The sequence below is a fragment of the Gnatocerus cornutus genome, chromosome 5, assembly GCF_029298725.1.
Source record: "Gnatocerus cornutus isolate USDA-ARS CGAHR chromosome 5, icGnaCorn1.1, whole genome shotgun sequence".
Lineage (NCBI taxonomy): Eukaryota > Metazoa > Arthropoda > Insecta > Coleoptera > Tenebrionidae > Gnatocerus > Gnatocerus cornutus.
This window is the reverse complement of record NC_142237.1, coordinates 9,313,959-9,332,530: the sequence shown is the minus strand read 5'-3', so window position 1 is coordinate 9,332,530 and position 18,572 is coordinate 9,313,959. Positions and strand designations below refer to the sequence as shown.

The 18,572-nt window shown below is 38.6% G+C and overlaps 1 protein-coding gene across 3 annotated transcripts in view; it reads right to left on the bottom strand.

Annotated features, from left to right (window-relative positions):
- The window catches only part of LOC148174215 (uncharacterized), a 57,173-nt gene that overhangs the window by 16,319 nt on the left and 22,282 nt on the right, over nucleotides 1–18,572 (bottom strand). For 2 of the 3 annotated variants that reach the window (XM_088035750.1, XM_088035752.1), the window contains exon 1: nucleotides 1,966–2,277. The exons of the other annotated variant lie outside the window; for it this stretch is intronic. In XM_088035750.1, coding sequence (XP_087891876.1) covers nucleotides 1,966–2,142 — 177 coding nt within the window. In that variant the 5' untranslated portion in view covers nucleotides 2,143–2,277. Of the gene's footprint in view, nucleotides 1–1,965; nucleotides 2,278–18,572 lie in introns of those variants that run through there. 3 annotated transcript variants of the gene reach the window in all.

Genomic DNA, 18,572 nt, shown 5'->3' with positions numbered 1-18,572 from the left:
TAAGACTACAGGTGTTATCCTGTTATAAAAAACTTCATTAGTTCTAAACAATTAACAATAATGGTTCTGATTTTGCACACAATAGGTACTAAGCTCAAAGGTCAAGAAACACGCAAGTTCAAAAAATCTGCACAATTTATTCCACGATCAAAGTTGTATTTTAGCAAAACAACTCTTCAAGACTTTGCGACAAAGTCTCTTCATGGGTTGAAGATACAAGCTCCATGGTAATCTTGCGCGGACCGTGCAATTTTCTTCTTCATTTGGGCCGCTCAAATCGAAGTGTTCCGAAAATTTATAGTGTCATAAAATCATGTACAATTCTACGAACTCAATTATTGAGATTCTTCTGGTCATAAAATGTTTTACAGCGTCATTATTGGCGAAAGTCGCATTTTTTAAATTCTAAAAGGATTTATACCGTAAGGACTTTATGTTCCCACAATATTTTTTGCTGTGCAGTGGTCAATTATTTTATCGTCAAGATCTAACCACGAGTCTCTGCAAAGACAATCTAGTCATAGGTCTACTCAACTTTGCTCAGTCATCTAGTTGGCATTGTATGTATGAAGTATGTCTGTGATAAATCTAAAAACGTAACCTTACTTTCATCAACTGTATTGATTAGTATTGAAAAGAGCTGAATTTCTAAAGAATCTGACGAAACGGGCACAATTCATGGGAAGAAAGAACCCAACGACCCTCCAACTCCGAAACATTTACAACTCTGTCTGTCAAATGTCAGTTTGACACAATAGTATGGGTTAATAACAGACGTGCGTTTTTACACCAGCGCCAACTTGATGACTTTTTTCATTGAACGCTTATGGAATGTGGAATTTGGATCAATACTTCTCTTATTTAATAAAGTTCAGGACCTAAACTTCGTTTTTACGTAACTCTTCAGCTTGACAGATACAAAAACAGTGCACCTACTGTAAGACAAATTCATTCTCCATCCGCTGACTTTACACTACCACTGTAGACATAGTTAAAATAAAATAAAAATCGGCTAAAACAGCCTGAAAGTTGTACTGCGTGGGTCTAAATTTATGGCCAGACAGTATATAAATTATCGGACAAAAATTGTAGCAGTTTCTTGACTCGGGTTGCAGTAAACAAATTTTAAACATGTTTCGATATTTTTTACAATGGTCTTAAAACATACATAAAAACAAGCTATAATGGCTGATTCATGAATGACAATGACAGCTGCCGTCGATTTTACGACCTGTTGACATAAATATTTTCTTCTAGATTACCAACTACAGCTGCTGTCAACTAAATTAAAACATGAGGAAAAGAATTTAACACAGTTTGCTATACATTTTAAAATGACCTTTCACGGTCGTTTTTTCATAAACATGACAGGTGTTCCAGCGATTTTCTTAGATTTTTTCGGTTTCGAGGTCTTGGCCAATTTTTATGACCGCAAAATAACGAGATACAGATCAAATTTTCTGCCGATTTCTACATGCAGCACGATGCAAAATGCACACAATCTTCTTTCTCTCCACCAAACCCCTCTCTTGTCGCGGTAAATTCAAATTACGTATTCGCATTTTTTACATCAATTTGAAGGTGGGAATAATTAAAAGTAACTTATTAAACACGGTCGGAGCAACTTTTAAAAAAAAATCTTCTCAACCTTGATAATAATAACATTAATAACAGCCTACATGAGTTGCTTGATTGTAGTCGTGCAATAGATTATTTGGTGTTTTTTACAAAGATAATACAACACTAGAATTATTTTTAATTCTTGATCATATCAAATTGGAACACAGCCTTATAACTCGAATTTTGTGGTCCACCGCAACTTCCTTCGTTGCCCAAAACATCACACAATACATCCAAATATGGAACAAACACGAAATATTTTGCTGTCGATGACCACAGAAATAAACAATAAAAACTGAGAATAAAAATAACATAGCGAGCCGCTTTTTTGGGGTTTTCACTTACCGCCTTTTTGGCATTCTGTGGCACCTTCGGCGGCGAGACGAAGATCCGTTGTGGTCTATCCGCCTTGGACAAACTCACCGATCTGAGAATTTTAATCTGCGTATCGTTAACCCTAACAATTTTATATTCATCGTTCTTTTCGATAGTTTTTGAACGGAAACTACCACCACAAAACATGGTCACTTGCACTGTGAACTGGGCTGCATTTAATAATATATCATTAAACGACACCGGTACCGCGTTACTGTTAGCAGAGCGAAAGAAACTATTCTTCACGCAGCTGCTGTTCGACTAATGAAAATCTCTTGACCATGTGCTGTTAGCTCTCGAACACACCTTACCTGGTCCCAGTGGCCGTAGAAAAAGAACGAAACAAAAGACGGAAGATTGGAAAGCTCGCTTGTTGAAAAGAGACGGGAGAAATCAACGCCTCCATGATATACGTGCAGGTAAAGGTAGAAAAGCGAAATGCATCATAGCTTGCGTGTTTTTTCGGTACGTTATCGACGAAGACAGGTTGATACCTCAACATGGCGACATGTGAAATGGCCGCTGTGTCGTGTATCAATGAAGAAAATAGGGACTATAAAGTACAGTTTGAGACTAAAGTTGCTGCAGAGGTCGAAGAGATTTTTCGCTTCAGGGCTCCCTTGAAGATGGATGACGTTCGCAAATGCGCCAAGTTCGCTCATAAATTGAGAGCGGATATGAGAGTAATTTTATAATTCTGCGCTTTTGTTTCATTTCGGGGGATTCTGGACCGGACTGCAGGGGTGCCAACGTAATAAACGCGAGGATGAATTGTTGCCAAACGCCTATTTCCAAATAACACCAAATTAAATACCGTTTAGTTACATTGAAGCACGTAAGGGTCATCTAAATGAAAATAATTAGGCATTAAATACGCTAAACAATGACTGGTAAATGAGCAACATGATTAAAACCGTTAGAGAAATTATTGAAAACGATTACCAAGTTCATTACCCATTCAATGGTTAAAATGGCGGCGTACACAATATTTCGTAATTACGAGACCAAAAAAGGAACACGTCGAATTCTCAAATTGATGCATTTTATAATGAGGGACATTTATAACCCCTTAACTTCCTGTTATGACTTGTGGAAAAATTGGACGATGCATAATTAGTTTGTAATAAAGAGAAAAAGAAATAAAACTGCGGAAACACAAATTATTATGAGAACTGGGTCCTTTAATGACGTTTTGAGCGGGGTCTGGTTATAGGAGGTTGCATCTGTAGCACGCACTCAATCCGTCACATTATGCACCGGTTGCACCTGGTTTGCCCTATTGAATATTCTTACGAAGATGAAAGTAAAAATTTTCATGTAATGTTTTAAAACTTTAATACGATTTCAAGCCATTGTCACACTTACGCCGTTCATGATAGTCATAATATGAATCACCATCAGCATATTTAATTAGACAATCATCCATTTGTTCCTGAAGAACAATAAGCTCTTTCTTAGCCACTGGGGACAGAAATGCATGTGGAAGGAATATGTATATTGGTTGACAAGTAAGTGTGCTACTGTTTCCATCCGGCAACTATCTCTCCTTATCTCTTCCTCTGTTGAAACAAAAGTTGGTTCAAATGTCAGTTTTTAGACCCCCGTGACTAATAACACCAAACCCTCAAGGGTGTCACGCTTTTTCCCCTCTGGCGAGCACGTGGCCAGGTACCGTCAACCACGTGCCATGTCGCGACTGACCCTTGGTCTCCTCCGGAAACCAATCACAACGCCTACGCCTCGGGAATAAGTATGATAATCGAATAACGATAATTTCATGTTCATTTATAGATAAGATGTGGAAATCGTGTCGAGAATCGTAAAGTAATAGCGCTTCCTCGGCGCCATAATCTTTCTTCGTTAGTGCAACTTCCAACTCTGGAAATCCTATAGGTGCGTCTTAATTGGCCTTTAAGGAGGGTGGTTCTGATGGGTTCGAACAGATGTTGCTCCACTATCGTTGTCCATATGGCCCGGCAGCTGCCGAAGAGATTGGGCCATCGCGGGGGAGAGGCAGGAGGAGACGAGGGGACAGGTGGCTCACGTCGAGGGCTCGTGCTGGTTTCCTCACAAGAAACGAGAAAAAACCAAAGGAAAAAGCCAAAGGTTGAATTTTGAGATTCTAAGTGCATCTAATTAATTAGCATTGAGGGATATACACCTAAGCACGTGGCTGAAGAAATCCGGTTTGACATTTTTCAATTAGAGAAGCAGGTGATGGTTGCTTTTACAGGTAGGAAACAAGCTGCAGACGCCTCTTCGGCAGATGCAACGCTAACATTTTGATTTCTTGCTAAGTGGACCTAGATCGGGTCAGCGAACTGGACCATGGTTACGTCAGGCGATTTGCATTCTAGCAAAAACACTCCGAGCTGAGATTATGCCAAAAATTCAAGAAAAACAAACCATCGCACGAGAAATTGTGGGTTAGAACGTTATAAAGGCGTTCCACAACCACAGCTATAATAAAAAAACGACCAACATTACTGGAGGCAATTAATAAGAAACGAATAAAGTGCTCGTTCCAACAATACGGGTCAGGAGACCTCGGGGTATCGTTGTGCTTGCACCGCTAACTCCAGTCCCGATTAAATTATAAACATTCACGTCCCAAAGGCTGTAAAAATTGAATATTTGACGAAACGACCGTACTAACATATTTTTAATGAGTCACACTCCGCTGCACCCTGCAGGTAATTTATGCTTTAAATGCAATCGCTGGTGTATCAAGCGTTTTCGATCCTTTCCGCTGATTAAAAATTTTATTTTGCCAATTCCCCGTGGGAAGATCGTACCGCTCCGATGCTTTTATCATTTTTAATGTTGTGCTGATGGAAATTCAATTTTTTACCCATTCAAAGTTCGTCAGAAGCGTTATGTGACCCACATTTTAAACCTCTCCCACACAGCTTTGTATAAAGTAATAAAATATGTATATTTACTCTTGAGTGTATTGTATGGTGATTTAATGTGGTACCGCTTCTGCTAGCTTGTTACAGAGGATCAAGACCCTTTGTTGGAAGAGAGACATATGGTCTATGAAGAAGCGAACTCCCCTATAAATCGAACATAAGTGGGCGTCGCCATCACCGACAGCCCCAGCTTTCGCTTTCCACAAAAAAAAATGCCACAAATGGTTGATGATTATGCATTTTCAGACTTTTACGATCTCATAAAGACCAGCGATGATTCAAGACACGATACTGTCAACACTTCCATGAACCACCGTGCAGTAGATATTTCCATCCAAGACGGTCTTGAAAGTCTGGCACCAACTATTATTGGGCAAAGTTTTTTGTTCAGTGTTTGTTCTGTTTATTATTGTCCCCCCACCAAGAGACTGCTGCCAACGATCCCGTCCTACAACTTTTTTTTTATTTTTATGTCGTCGCTTCTGTCAGGCTGTCAACGTCTGGCCCCAACACTAATAAAACTAAGGACTCTGACTCACTACTACAAATCGGTCGGAAGTAGTCCCAGTGCCAAATCACAGTCGGGATTTTCTATTAGTCATAATCACGGTCTAGTGCATCCGGAACGCGTGATGGTGACCTCCCCTAGGAAAAACTGATACTACTATTTATCTAGTGCGGCACAATTGATTAACTCCTCTTCGATTTATATTAAATTTGATGGTAACCACGATTAGAATGTCTCTGATTGAAGATTTAGATAATTTATTATTGCTCCAGCCCATCGCGGCTAATGAAAATAGAATCAGTGCACAAGGGTTCGTGATTACGAGGTTGTTTACCCCGCGGTCATAAACAATATTTTAGTACCTATCACGAGCCTCTTTGGGTGATTGGACATTAATATTCTTAGATATCACCCTTTGCGCACCGCCAAATTTTCTTATTTCCGCTCGCAGGTTCATCGTTCGCTATTTCGATTTTTCTAACAAAATTTTTGCATATAGCCAACAACAACAAACACCGGACGTCGTAAAGCGTCACGTACGATTAATTATCATAACTGTTAAGTCTTCAAAATCTTCTCATATCTACTTATTCAAATGTACGACTCTTGTGTTATTCTCTCCGTCGTTATCTCGAGGAACTTTTGTTCCTGATTGGAATAACAACAACTCCAACTTTGTAAAACACCCACGAGAACCGTCGAGTGGTGAAGATCAACTACAATCTCTTCCACTGTTTTATTTTATCCTAATATAGTTCGCTTGGTTGTTTGACCCGTGTCAATCACACTTTATTTACATTTTTATCAGATTTGTGCATATGCACGCGACAACAGATAAAATCTGTTACGTGTTTGGCAATTCGCAGCTTTTGGTTGAAAAAACCGCATCTGCACAGATTCGTGCAAGTTTTTTGGTATTCTCGTGCAGATTCTGGGAATTAATGAGCCCATTGCTTAAAGAACCGAAAGGTGTAGCATAATGAAGTTGGAAACTTAAAAGGGGTTTTTATGTTCGAGCCGCGGATAATGAACATTTGAAGTGTATTTTAGCTCAAGGTGCTCACGATAAGTAACAATGTTGTGTTGCATCTTCAATTTGCCACCTTTAACTGAGTTTATTAACTGAGGGAGCGTCAACAAAATGAAATTGGGGCAGTGTTCAGTGAGACAATTTCTTTTAAAATGTCTAGAAACTCATTTACGTGTCCAATATGGAACGCGGCGACTGCAGCGGAAAAACGAAGCTTAGCGTCTTCGTTGACAATGAAAAATGAGCACGTGGGGTTAGTAGACAATTTTAAATGATGTATGTTCCACGCGGCGCACTCTCTAATTTAACCTCATCAAAAATCAATCGACGCTTTCATTTGCATTTCACGTTTAATTTGATCTCTTCCTCTCCATTTCTGTAATTCCTCCCCAACAATACACCTGACTCCGGAATTACTATGCAAAACACGGCCTCGTAGCTACGTTCGGAACTTATTGATAAAATATTCCTCAGTCGTTCTTTCTACTTCCTGTTACATCCGCCTGTGTGCACTCATAAAATGCATTTTACTACCGCCGCGGATAAATACGCATTTGGGTCAAAGCGGAATTAAACCCTATCAACTTAAATCACTCTCCTGCATGTGGCAAATTTGTCGATCCTGGAGGCCATCCTCTTATTACATTCACACATTGCCTCCTGTTTTTGTCCAGCAGATGTTAAAACCATCTTATAAAGTATTCATACGCATCTACATCTTAACACCCCTGCACCTGTCTATTTGCATTCAAGGGTGCACATCTCTCCCTTCCTTCAAAACAAATCACCCGTATCACTGACAGGTTTCGCTCAGTAGCACCTGTCGCAGGTGCACGTCGTGATTATTTTCCTTCCCGCTCACCTCCAATGGTCTAAATTTTGCGGCAATTTGTTACAAAATATGCCGTTCGACGCACCTGTTGTTTAAATCCGCACTTAATTGGCCATTTAACGAAATTAAGTATATGCGAGGCTAATACATAACAATTTATACCTGTCTCTGCTGTTTAATAATCGAGAATGGTGGACACTGGCGCCACCTCTTCGTCAGAAGCCAAACTCCCACTAGAGCGCTACAGGAATCGATCGCTGAGGAAACTTGGAGTTTTGTGAAACCGCGGGAGAGACAAAGTGCAATTGTTTTTGTTGTAGTTGTCTAATCAATAGCATTCCGTGGAATCGAGTGGGCTATATATAGAAATGCGATTCATTGTTAATTAGGTGAAATTACCCAAAACAATTGACGCTAAATTATGGAGTTGGCGCTGGGGGATTTTAAGTGACCGCAATGCAGTTGTATTGACGAGTTTCCACTCAAAAATTTATGATGATGAGACGGGGAGTTTAATTTTTTAACAAAACATTTACTTACTGTTGCTGGCGAAGTTAAGCACCACTCGTAAGTTCGTTTTATTGATGTCCAGCACACTTCAATTTTATCTTTCGTGTTCCGTTTTGTAATGAATATAAATTAGATTTTAGTGCCCTAGTTTGATATTCAAATTAATTAATACCGCCTTTTGGAGGAATGTCCCAGGTGGCGCTGAAATTAGTTCGTATTCAGTCATACTGGGAAGTCGTAAATCAACTTTCAAGTTTGCGTCGACGCAATTTGACTTGCGCTCGCTTAAATTCAGCGAGTTTCGTAATGTCAACTTTTGCAGTAATGTCATTTCAGTGTTTACCGATAGGCTTATCTACCCTAACTACAACCGTATTTTTACTCTGCGAATAATTGCTTTGATAGTATAAAATTACCGCGAAACTTCTTTAAGCAAAAGTTTAATTGCAGTTAGACTAGTTAAAGCCATTACGTTGATATACTTTTAAGTAACTAGTCTGAAGTATTGGCACTTTATGTTCTCAAGTTTGTTCAGCCACAACTTCACAAGTTAGAACCTTTCGTAACCACATCCAAGCACTCCACAAAGAAGTTTTATCCAATAAACCGAGCGTCGAAAAAATTAATTAAACCATTAACGCTCGATTTACTAAATAGATTTACACTTGGAAGATATTACAGCACTCCCAGCAACTTTGCAATCTAGAGAAAGTTTGTTGAAGTTTTCATGAAACGATGAATTTATAACGAAACTCCATTCGGCAATAAAATGTCGGTTCCGTTTTATTTAAAATAGTCGTAAAATGTTTCGATGGATTGGATGAACGGTCGAAACGTCACTACCTGTCTCGAATTGTTGGCTTTTAAAATTCAATTATCCGTTCGTTTCGGTTTTAGAGTTGATATCATTTTTTATTGTGGATTCCAGCGTTTACCAATACGTTGATATTTCATGAATTTAAAAGCGTTTAACTGCGCTGTAAACGAGTCTCCACAAACGAATTTTCTAGACGGGAACTTTTGCATGTATAAAAGCTCCATAAATAACTGGGAAATAACGAAATAGATTCGCGAGCTTTTCCAGACAAGACTGTTATCTTTTCATAACGATTCCAATCTCTTTTGGAGAAACTTGTAGAATTTCATTTAATTAGAAGTGGAGTTTTATGAAGTAATATACCGTGTATTATGTGCGCCCCTGCACGGGTGATTGATCGGTTTCTTTATAAATAGAGATAACCACAAGCTTGTCATTTATTAATATAGATCTACCTTTGACATTATGAAAGTCATAAATCAATAGATTAGGTGATTAAATAGGTCCGTGTCTTCGGTTGGAGCATTTTAATCCAACTTCCGCTCGCTTCGAATCACGACCCGTATTGTAATTTCTCAGTGCAGCGTTCAGCACAACAAATCTATGTCTGATGGTCGTTACGAAGATACCAGAGGGAGCTATAAAAAGTTCAAGGGATATGCATTTACTCAAGTTTGGACGGCTTCCGCAGACATCGGCTTGATCTTATGCGAACTTGATTGATACTTATGGCGGCCTGTGTAATCCGATTTATCTCTATATCTTTTTTTACCATTCACAAATCCATAGATCTCCACACGTGTCCCTCGACATTTTTAACACGTGCTGCTATTTTTACGAGTCTTAATTAATTTCGTTTTTCGAACAGAGGACACTCACAAAAGTAAAATCTAGTTTTATGGCGTGTTTTCCGGTGACGATTCGAAATCAATATTTTAAAATTGGATCTGTCGACGCTCTTTTCCACCCATCTGTCCAGAGGCATTCGAGTAATTTCGACGAAAAGAACCGCAGCTTTGACGAAATCTACTGAGGGTCTTGTGCCTCTGACAGCTGTGATGGATCAAGAGAGAAGAGTAAATACGAATAAATAATGCCTCGCACTTGAAGCGATTGGGTTCAGACTACAAGTGTTTTCTTAAATGCATGAACCATGAATGGGCGAATTGTTGAATCGCCTTGGAATAATTACGACCGAAAATACAGATTTCTTGTTCGCAGGATTTCCGTAAAGACAAAACGCATTCAATCGAAGTCAATATCGGTCGGGTCTTTTCAAGGGTTTAAACGAGAAAACAAGACGAGAAACCTCAAAGGATACCATTCGACAGGGTTTTAATTAACGGAATGAAGTGGTCATGACGAGAAATTCTGAGCAGATAAAGGAAATTGGTGATACAGGGTTTAGTGACAGAACCAAACTTTACGCAACGTTCAGGAAGTAGGATTTAGTTTTCAACATCGCATAGAACCACCGTACAAAATGAAGAGAACTCCACATTAAATGTGAATGCCGTCAGACCCCAATTAACGAACCCTTTTTGCGCTGTATGTTATCTCGAAATTGTACAATGAATATAAAAAAATTGACCAGAAGCACAATTTTTATTTCACGTTCAAGATGGGAACGCACTCTAACCGATTTTAAATGAGGCGATAAAAAAGCCACTTGCGCTGCAATCTCAAATTTAAGGCTGCAATTGTAGCAGAGTGACGAAGCAGATTAAAAATGAAAGAAAATTTACAGTTTCAGAGTTCGATCAGTTTATTAATCATTTTGGCCGTTGCAACGCGTCACTTTCTAGTTGTTCAATTCCGTTCCCTTTTTAGGACATTTGCACATAAAAGCGGAGATGAGCTTTCCATGAAATTTCGCTGTAAATTTTATACATGGAAATTAATTTTCCAAACTTCATGTTAATGCTGGTCTTAAAATTTCACGGAACCTCTAGTTTATATAAAAATTTAACTATCCAACGTTTATGGAAGTTTCAAAACTTTGCATAACTACTCCCAAAATAGTGAAATTCGATCTAAATAACCGTGGAAGTTGTAAAATCTTTTTGTTTTTAAGACGAAAAAACTGAAAACGCATTTTTAGTTGTTGGTAGTCCGCTACTTCAACTTCCTTTGGAAAACGTGTTTCGCATAACCGTTTTGGTTTTTGACTGTTAAATTAGGAAGTCAGGAACTGTCGAAACCCAACGATTTTAATTCAACGTCAGCGCAATTTTCTTCGTCCTTTTCCATTGAAAATTAATCCCTTTATAGATCTCTTAAGAGTCCAGTTCATAATGAAGTTAAAAGCCTTTAAAATTCTTTTCCATAGAAACCGATCGTCGTGATAATTAGTTGAAATTAATTTAAAGCTCAAGACTTTCATCCCGATTATGACATTGAAGCTTAAAACTTGTGGGAGTTACGGTGGAGTTAATACTCAACTTTTTTCGTTTATTTTTAACACCTCGTCCGGATCGATTCCCTCTATTTAATAAGAGTTATTTATATGATTGCTAGCACCTCGAATAAACTAATTAATACAATTTCCATTCGCCCACTTCAGAACGAGCGCGCCCACACTAAAAACTCCAAGCTCCATTTCTATGACTATATTTCCAGACGTTGCATCCAGGATAAAGCCTAGCATTTTCGGGTTTACAGCGTCTACTATCTTCCTGTTGGCGATAAAATAATTTCTTTATGGACGTAAACCGTATGAAACACGGACATAATAGAGAACCCTCGACGTTATGATGTAGTTTTCGTCCCAAGTTTGTGTTTATCTGCATTCACCTAGCCTATCTCGGCGTTGTTATGCGGGAAAATATTCTTAATAAAACGTTTGTTATAATAGCTAGTTTACGTGAATAAATTTCGGTTTTAATTTAAATTTGCGTTTGCATGACTGAACCGAACATAAGTAATTTTTAACGGCGTCATCAGTGAGGCGATGAGCGCGTTTGGAATTAAAAATACACGCACGATATTTCGGGTGACAGACTGGTGATATATTGGGGATAAATTTGGAAGTTATGGAAAATTTAAGGAACTACCCTTGCGTGTTTGAACTCAAGAAAGGTTAAAAGTCACGTAGACAACTTAAATATCAAGGTTTCGTCTGTTCGGGATTTTAATGGAATGGATACTTTGTCTTTTATGCCATTGCTATTTTAAAAGAAATAAAACAAATCCTTGCGAACGAATAATCCTTCGCTAACCGAGAAACCTCAATTTCGAATCTTTTACGAGCTTACAGTTGTTTCCATCAATTTAGTAGCAGTTTTGTGCATTTTGTATATGACAGGGTACTTAGCTCTAATCGCCTTAGATTTAAGTACGGCTTAGAAATTGTGTAACAGTTAAAAATGTCAAAGTGTGTGTAAACGACTATTTTCCAGTTTTTGTGTCCAGAATTTTACCAGATTTCACATAAAACAGCCTAAATATACGTCTTAAACTTTTCACCATGTTCTTCTGATTTTGATAATGCGAAATTGAAGTGGTGGCACAGCCTATTTTTTTTTTCTGAGTGAAATTTATCTATTAACAACAGGTTTGGACACCCTAGTCAATAAAAGAAAGATTAAGTTCGAGTTGGTGCGTTTTTTGTTATAAAAACTATTGTGATAAAGACAATCCGAGAGCTATTAATGAATAGTTTTTAGGAGTTAAATCACATCTTAAGACCAACATTTTAAAAAATTTTAATTGTAATTAATAATCATCTCAAAGTAGTAGAGGTTTATTTAAACACTTTAACCAAAAGTAAGCAGGTGAACTAAATTGGTATTAAAATTTAACTTTTCTGAATAGAAGTTTCAAACTCAGATGTTAACGAATGCAAATGTAAGTCTTTTTGGCTCGCTGTCTGTGCGGTTGCTCTTCGCCCCTCGAAGACGAATCGTTGCAATCTTTCTCAATATCCACTAATTACACGAAATCCAAGATTTACGTTCTTGCAGACGTAAGATCGGAACTTAATTGGAATAGCACTCGAGGGAAATATCTCTAATGGTAAAAGAAACGTCGTCGCAAGGGTAAACAATAAAAAATCGAGGAGTGTGAAGACTCGAGTGTCTTGTAATGGAAAGAGATATTTCAGCGGCACAAAGTAATTATGTTATGATGAGATCTAGACGGAAGCCGAGAGCCCCGTCGGTAATTTAAATTAAGCGGTTTGGAGAAAAAGAAACTTTTTCCAAAGCGATTGTTAACATATTCTAGCTGTGCTTGGCGATATCCCGCAAAGGAGAATTCAAAGTAGGCGTACATAAACATGCATCTTGATAAGAGGCTAATGCTCTGCACAGGCGCCGGTCGGAAAGTTCTCCTGTAAAAAAGGACTCTTGCAGATAAGAAATTGTTAAGTGATGGTGAAAGGCGCCTGCACTTGTTAGCAATTAATTGGTACAAGTCGCGAAGTAACTGATCCGAAGAAAATGTCCGAATCCATCAAACTCACCCTTAAACCTGTTGGCAAACGTCCACGAAGATTTACGGGGCTGCAGGGATCATTTAGGGATAATCAACCCCTGGCATCGATTTATCGACCAAGCGGAAAGTCGCGTGCCTCTTAAGTCCTTAAATTATTTATCGAGATTATTTGCTTTTGGCATGGTTCTGTTATATTAAGAAGAATGCAAATAGCGGAATGACACAAATGCCTACTATACATCATAATTACGTCCGTGACGTGTTCGAGGGACGGAATGCAAACGCGGTGGTAGAAACATTTTTCAACAAGCGCTACAGTTGGAAACTTTGACAGATTTAACGTTTAATAAAACAGTTAGGTGACTTTCGTACGAGAAATATTGCGTGGTGACTCTCCAAAAAATACAAAAATTACAGCTGCGTTCCGTTGAAATGAAAAGCAACGACAGCGACGGGTGGAACAGGCGAAAAGTTTCTGAAAGTTAAAACAGAAATCGACGTCTCTTCCGTTATATCAAATTCTCAGGAAACGAGCATTTCATAAATAAAATACACACTACGTGTATTTGCAATTTTCCTTTTAGTATCAGAAAAAAAAGTTCAATTTAATTTTTGCTCGTACTTCAGAACGCGCTGATAATTACTGAAACGAGAAAGCCAGCAAACGAGATTAATTTCATAAAAAACCCAAAACGCATTTGATTCGAAATGAAAGTGCTTTGTTCGTCGTATTAGCTCAACAAATTTATTATTTGAATCTGATATAAACTAGATTGAGTTCATTAGGACGATCGAAGAGTTTTTTAGTCTGTCATACTTTTGCTTTTCTGATTCTCGGTGAATCAAAAACAAATCCCGCTTTTTGTTCCACCCAAAGCTCGTTAAATCGCTGTATTCATTATTTTTTCCCGCCCTAGATAATTGCACCCCTGTGATCAATTTCATTAATTCCGGTATCCTTTGATAAGTGTGTGCAATAAACCCAAAGTCGTCCTTCCGATGTTCGCATTTAATTAAACCTAGCACTGATAATGAGAGAACATATTTGCAACACCGCCTCAATGTATTCAACGATTTTCCATTTTCCCAAACTTCACAGCCGAAACTCAGTTTACATGGTCGGAGCATCACCATCGGAAAATTCCCTCGTAAACATATTAAAGCGGTAACAAATGTTGCTTAGTGATACAGAGCACGCACAATCCACTGCATTATCTTGTACAATGCACCCCTGCTGCACACTGTCACATCATCGTTTTATCCCGCTTCATGCATGCATCGATTGTTTCCCGGCTCCTCCACCAAAACAAAGCTCTCAATGCGACTCTAATCGCTTAGAAAATGGAAAAATGTGGTAAAACGTTCGATTCGTGACGATAATACTTGGGAATATTTATTTTAATGGTTCCTCAACATGTATGACAGTCACAAGTGTGCCCTGTTGGAGTTGTTGCGTGTTCTTGACACTATCACAAAAATGCGTGCTTTATGTGTCTGAATTAATAATAACGTCGGGAGTGATTAGATTGCCACGAATTATAAGTGCAATTAAATTTAACTGTGGCCGCCTTTGTTAATTCCTTAATCCGGGAGACTTAACGGTTTCCGTTTCCGAAAAATCATAACGGAGGGATGACGCATGGAAATCGCGCTAGGGGATGTAACAAATGAGTTTTCTTACAAAAACAACTCGAGCTTTTATTCATATCTATTGAAGATGGGGATGTTGGGATGCATTAGAATCATGAGCCGGCAATATCGTGATTTACGGATTCAGTTTTAATGGGGAAAATGCAATTTAGACGCACTTTTCTATAAACAAGGGGGTTTTCGAATCGGAGGAGTTTAATGGAAGGGCAGAGTGGAGCGAGGAAGACTGATTCATCGTCGATAATATTTTTGGCCACGCCAAATGAATTTGTTTGATCTGTTTGATTTCCGAATCTGCTTGTCCATAAAGTCTTAGATTTTTGGCTGTTAATTTTATAGACCGTAAAGTGTGAGTTTATGGCCACAAACCTGCGTTATAAACAGTTCTTTATGCCAGTTTCATTTAGTTAAATATTCAAATTTCGATTTATTTGAGGGTAGTTAATATTATCACATAAAATATCTTGCCGCGTACCACGTTTGAAACTTTTCGATCTGTGCGGAGTTTTCCAATAAAACTTAAATCTGCAATTTCTCACTACTTGGATTCCGTCCGAACCCATCAATATGTTATAGGAAGCTCTCGCTTCAAATTGGATCTTTGAAATATTTCCGATACCGGCGATAAAATTCAGTGGCCGCCAAAGAGAATTACGCAACATAAAACTGCAATTATAGCAATGAATGCACGACGGACTTTGATACAAATTTCGCAATCTAGGCTCGATAAAATTTACATTAATTACAATAACACACATTTATCGTGTCAGCTGCTATTTACGACCGATTTCCTTATCGTGTTACATTTCAAGAAATGTCATTAACATGAAGGGAACGTTGTGATCCCTATACGGGACTGTCCAATTGAGATTGAAATTAAGAAATGCCCCCGCGGCAAGGTAGGTCAGTGTTATTGGAAATCCGTAAATGGTGCGATCACTCTACAATCAATCAATAACTCGTTTCCTGATGGAGATGTTTATTCAGTGCGTGTAACGGCATTCTGATTAAAGCTGTATTGCATCTTATATCCACCGGTGATTTACACTCCTGCCACTCGAATTTTGACGATTCATGTTGAAGAGGTCAATGGTTATCTTTCCATGTTTGTGTGTTTATCTAAATTGTTTCCTATCCTTTAATAGAAAAAACCTGATTGCTTCCCGATTATCCAGACCATAAACAAAAGAAACAAACTACTGCTTCAATTCATTGACCGTGTAAAGGTCACCCACTGATTGAATGCACACGTGTGAGTTCGCTATCTCCATCTCACCCCGACCCTGATTGACGCGCGTCCCTTGAATCGTCTTATCTTTCACTTGAGCAAACCCATAACGAGTGTGTATCTAAAAGGTAACTTTGATCTTACGAAGGGGCAACACCACCCTACTTTGACGTTTTGTTTATTTGTACCACCGTTACAACATCAAAACGTCTTAGTCCGTGCCGGTCTGAAAGCTTTCATGCTTTTGAACCACCTCCCAAAGTGTGGCGAATTCTTCTTTTGTGTGTTACATAATTCCCGGTGTCGATTTGAATAACCCATTAATAAGTTTTTTCCTTTTACAAGAGCGTGTCGAAAAGCAGAGTTTTTTCAATTAAAACAGCGACATTGCTTCAATCTTCACGACTAAGAAAAAAGCTCTCGATGCGAGGGTGAGTCACCCTCGGATCTCAGCGAAAAGACCCAAAGATCTTTTATTACTTTGATAAACTGTCGCCAAGATAATTAAACCAACAGAGGCCAAGAATTAAAAGACGACTTTTTAACAACTTGCCATGTTATTTATAGATTTCCGGGATTTCATTTGATGAAAAGGTTCATTTAACACGAATGAACGAATCGAGTTTTATTATATTGGTGTTTTTTTTTCCTGATGTATGTCTCATCGATTCGGAGTTGAGATAAGATGGCTCAATATAGTGACAAATTCACCCTCGTGGAAGCGAATGGCTATTGCTAGTGAGGGTTATCGCGCAATAGCTTCAGTTTCTTGCAATTGTGTGATTTGGGGGGAGGCGAATGTAACATTTCCTACGAATGAGTGGCATTTTATTTTGTTCCGCAGGGTTAATCCAGGGGGTGGTGTATTGTTGGTTGCCTGCACACACTAATTTATTACGGACATAACACGGTACTTTCGGGAAATACGACCCACTTTCCTGTGACATTATGAGAATATAACACACTGGCGGGCCATAAATTAAGAGGGAATCCAAAAATGATAATCTCAGAAGATCAAGTTGGTAGACAAAAAATCCTATTTTTCCGAGCTTTCATTGAGCGACGATAAATGCAAACAAAAAATCATATCGGACGTTATGCTTTCCCGATCTTATCCACGCCCCATTTCCACAGACAGTGCGAACATTTCCTGTTGTTTACCGAGCAATTCGCGAATCGTGTGCAAGCCTGTGTGCTCAACAAACACGAATTTCTGTGAAAATGCCATCACAATACGTTACAAAATCGACCGTTAAGAAGTTCATTCACGTTTTAGTAAAGTTAAAAATATCGCACACATGGCAGTGCCGGAAGGAAACATATGCGGCGACACATTCGCGAATGTGTCGATAAGTGATAAGAGGAGAAATGGAAATCCTGTGCTTAGACCACCAATAACGCCGGAAACGTCACCTCAATGGCGCCAAGTATGTGTTTAATTGCTTCATTTGTTTGACAGTTGAGGAGAGCACTTTGGATAAAAAGTTAAACTGTTCAAAGTGTCCAGATTATGTGAGACGAAACTTTGAAATAAAGTGGGACTCTTTATTCGCTGTCAGATTGCAACCGTGTTCTCAACGTCTTATCACTCAAGATTAACCGCTTTAATGTTTCGTTTTATCACTACCGGTAGTTGGTTATCGCACGCACACGCTTCTTGATCGAAAAATCCGCTATTAGCGGCGGCAGTAACGCAAATAAGGAAGTGTCTTTAGCCCCGTCATAATTGAATTACCGCCAAACGGAGATCGAAAATTCTGATACGGACTGTCCGAACAGACAATAAATGTTTTTATTGATAACATAATCAAGTTTGAGTGACAGAACGCCGCATTAGGAAATGAAAACGTCAAGATGCTTAATGCTGATCATAATACAAGCAGTGTTCTCCCCACATGAACCGTGAGAAGATGAAATTCTTCGTTGGCTGGGAGGACGAACACCCTATTAAATACGGTCGAAATAACGTCTGGAAAAGAAAAGGGTTCGGTCATGACTTAGCGTCCATTGTGTGATCCTCCCACGAAAACGACAGATTTTAAGACAAACGGAGCATCCGGGAAGTTAAATTGTACCCCGCATATTAATAATGTTTAGCGCCTTAATCAAATTTAATATGAAAACAACAGACGAGAGCTTTGTCAGAATATAGACACAGCTGGTGCTTGGGAAGAGGTGTATTGTTTATTATTTGGGCACAGGTGTGCGCTAATGCTTAGCTTTCGTGAGGAGACTCACAATAAACTAAAATTTACCTATTCACTAAAGTTTTTAATAATAATAATGAGCAGTTACCCACTTATAACTCTTTTCACAAAGAGGAACCATACTGCGCCACGTACCTATATTATGCCTGGAAAGACACAAAAACACGAAATATGATCACCACAGAAGTTGAATTCCAAAATGGATTTTACAAAGGAACACCACAAGACAAGTTTCAGCCTCCACTTAATTAAAGTGATCTTCAGTTAACGAATTGGTTGTTCATTGTAATTTTTTCGAGTTGATCTGAGATGAATCCACCCACATTGCTTTGGTTCATTTGAGGCTTAAAATGCTGAAGTTGATTTTTAACAGTAAATTCTCGTCTTCCTTATTGTAGAAAAAAAATATTTCCGACTGCAAACAAGGGTTAGTCAATTTTCAAGATATT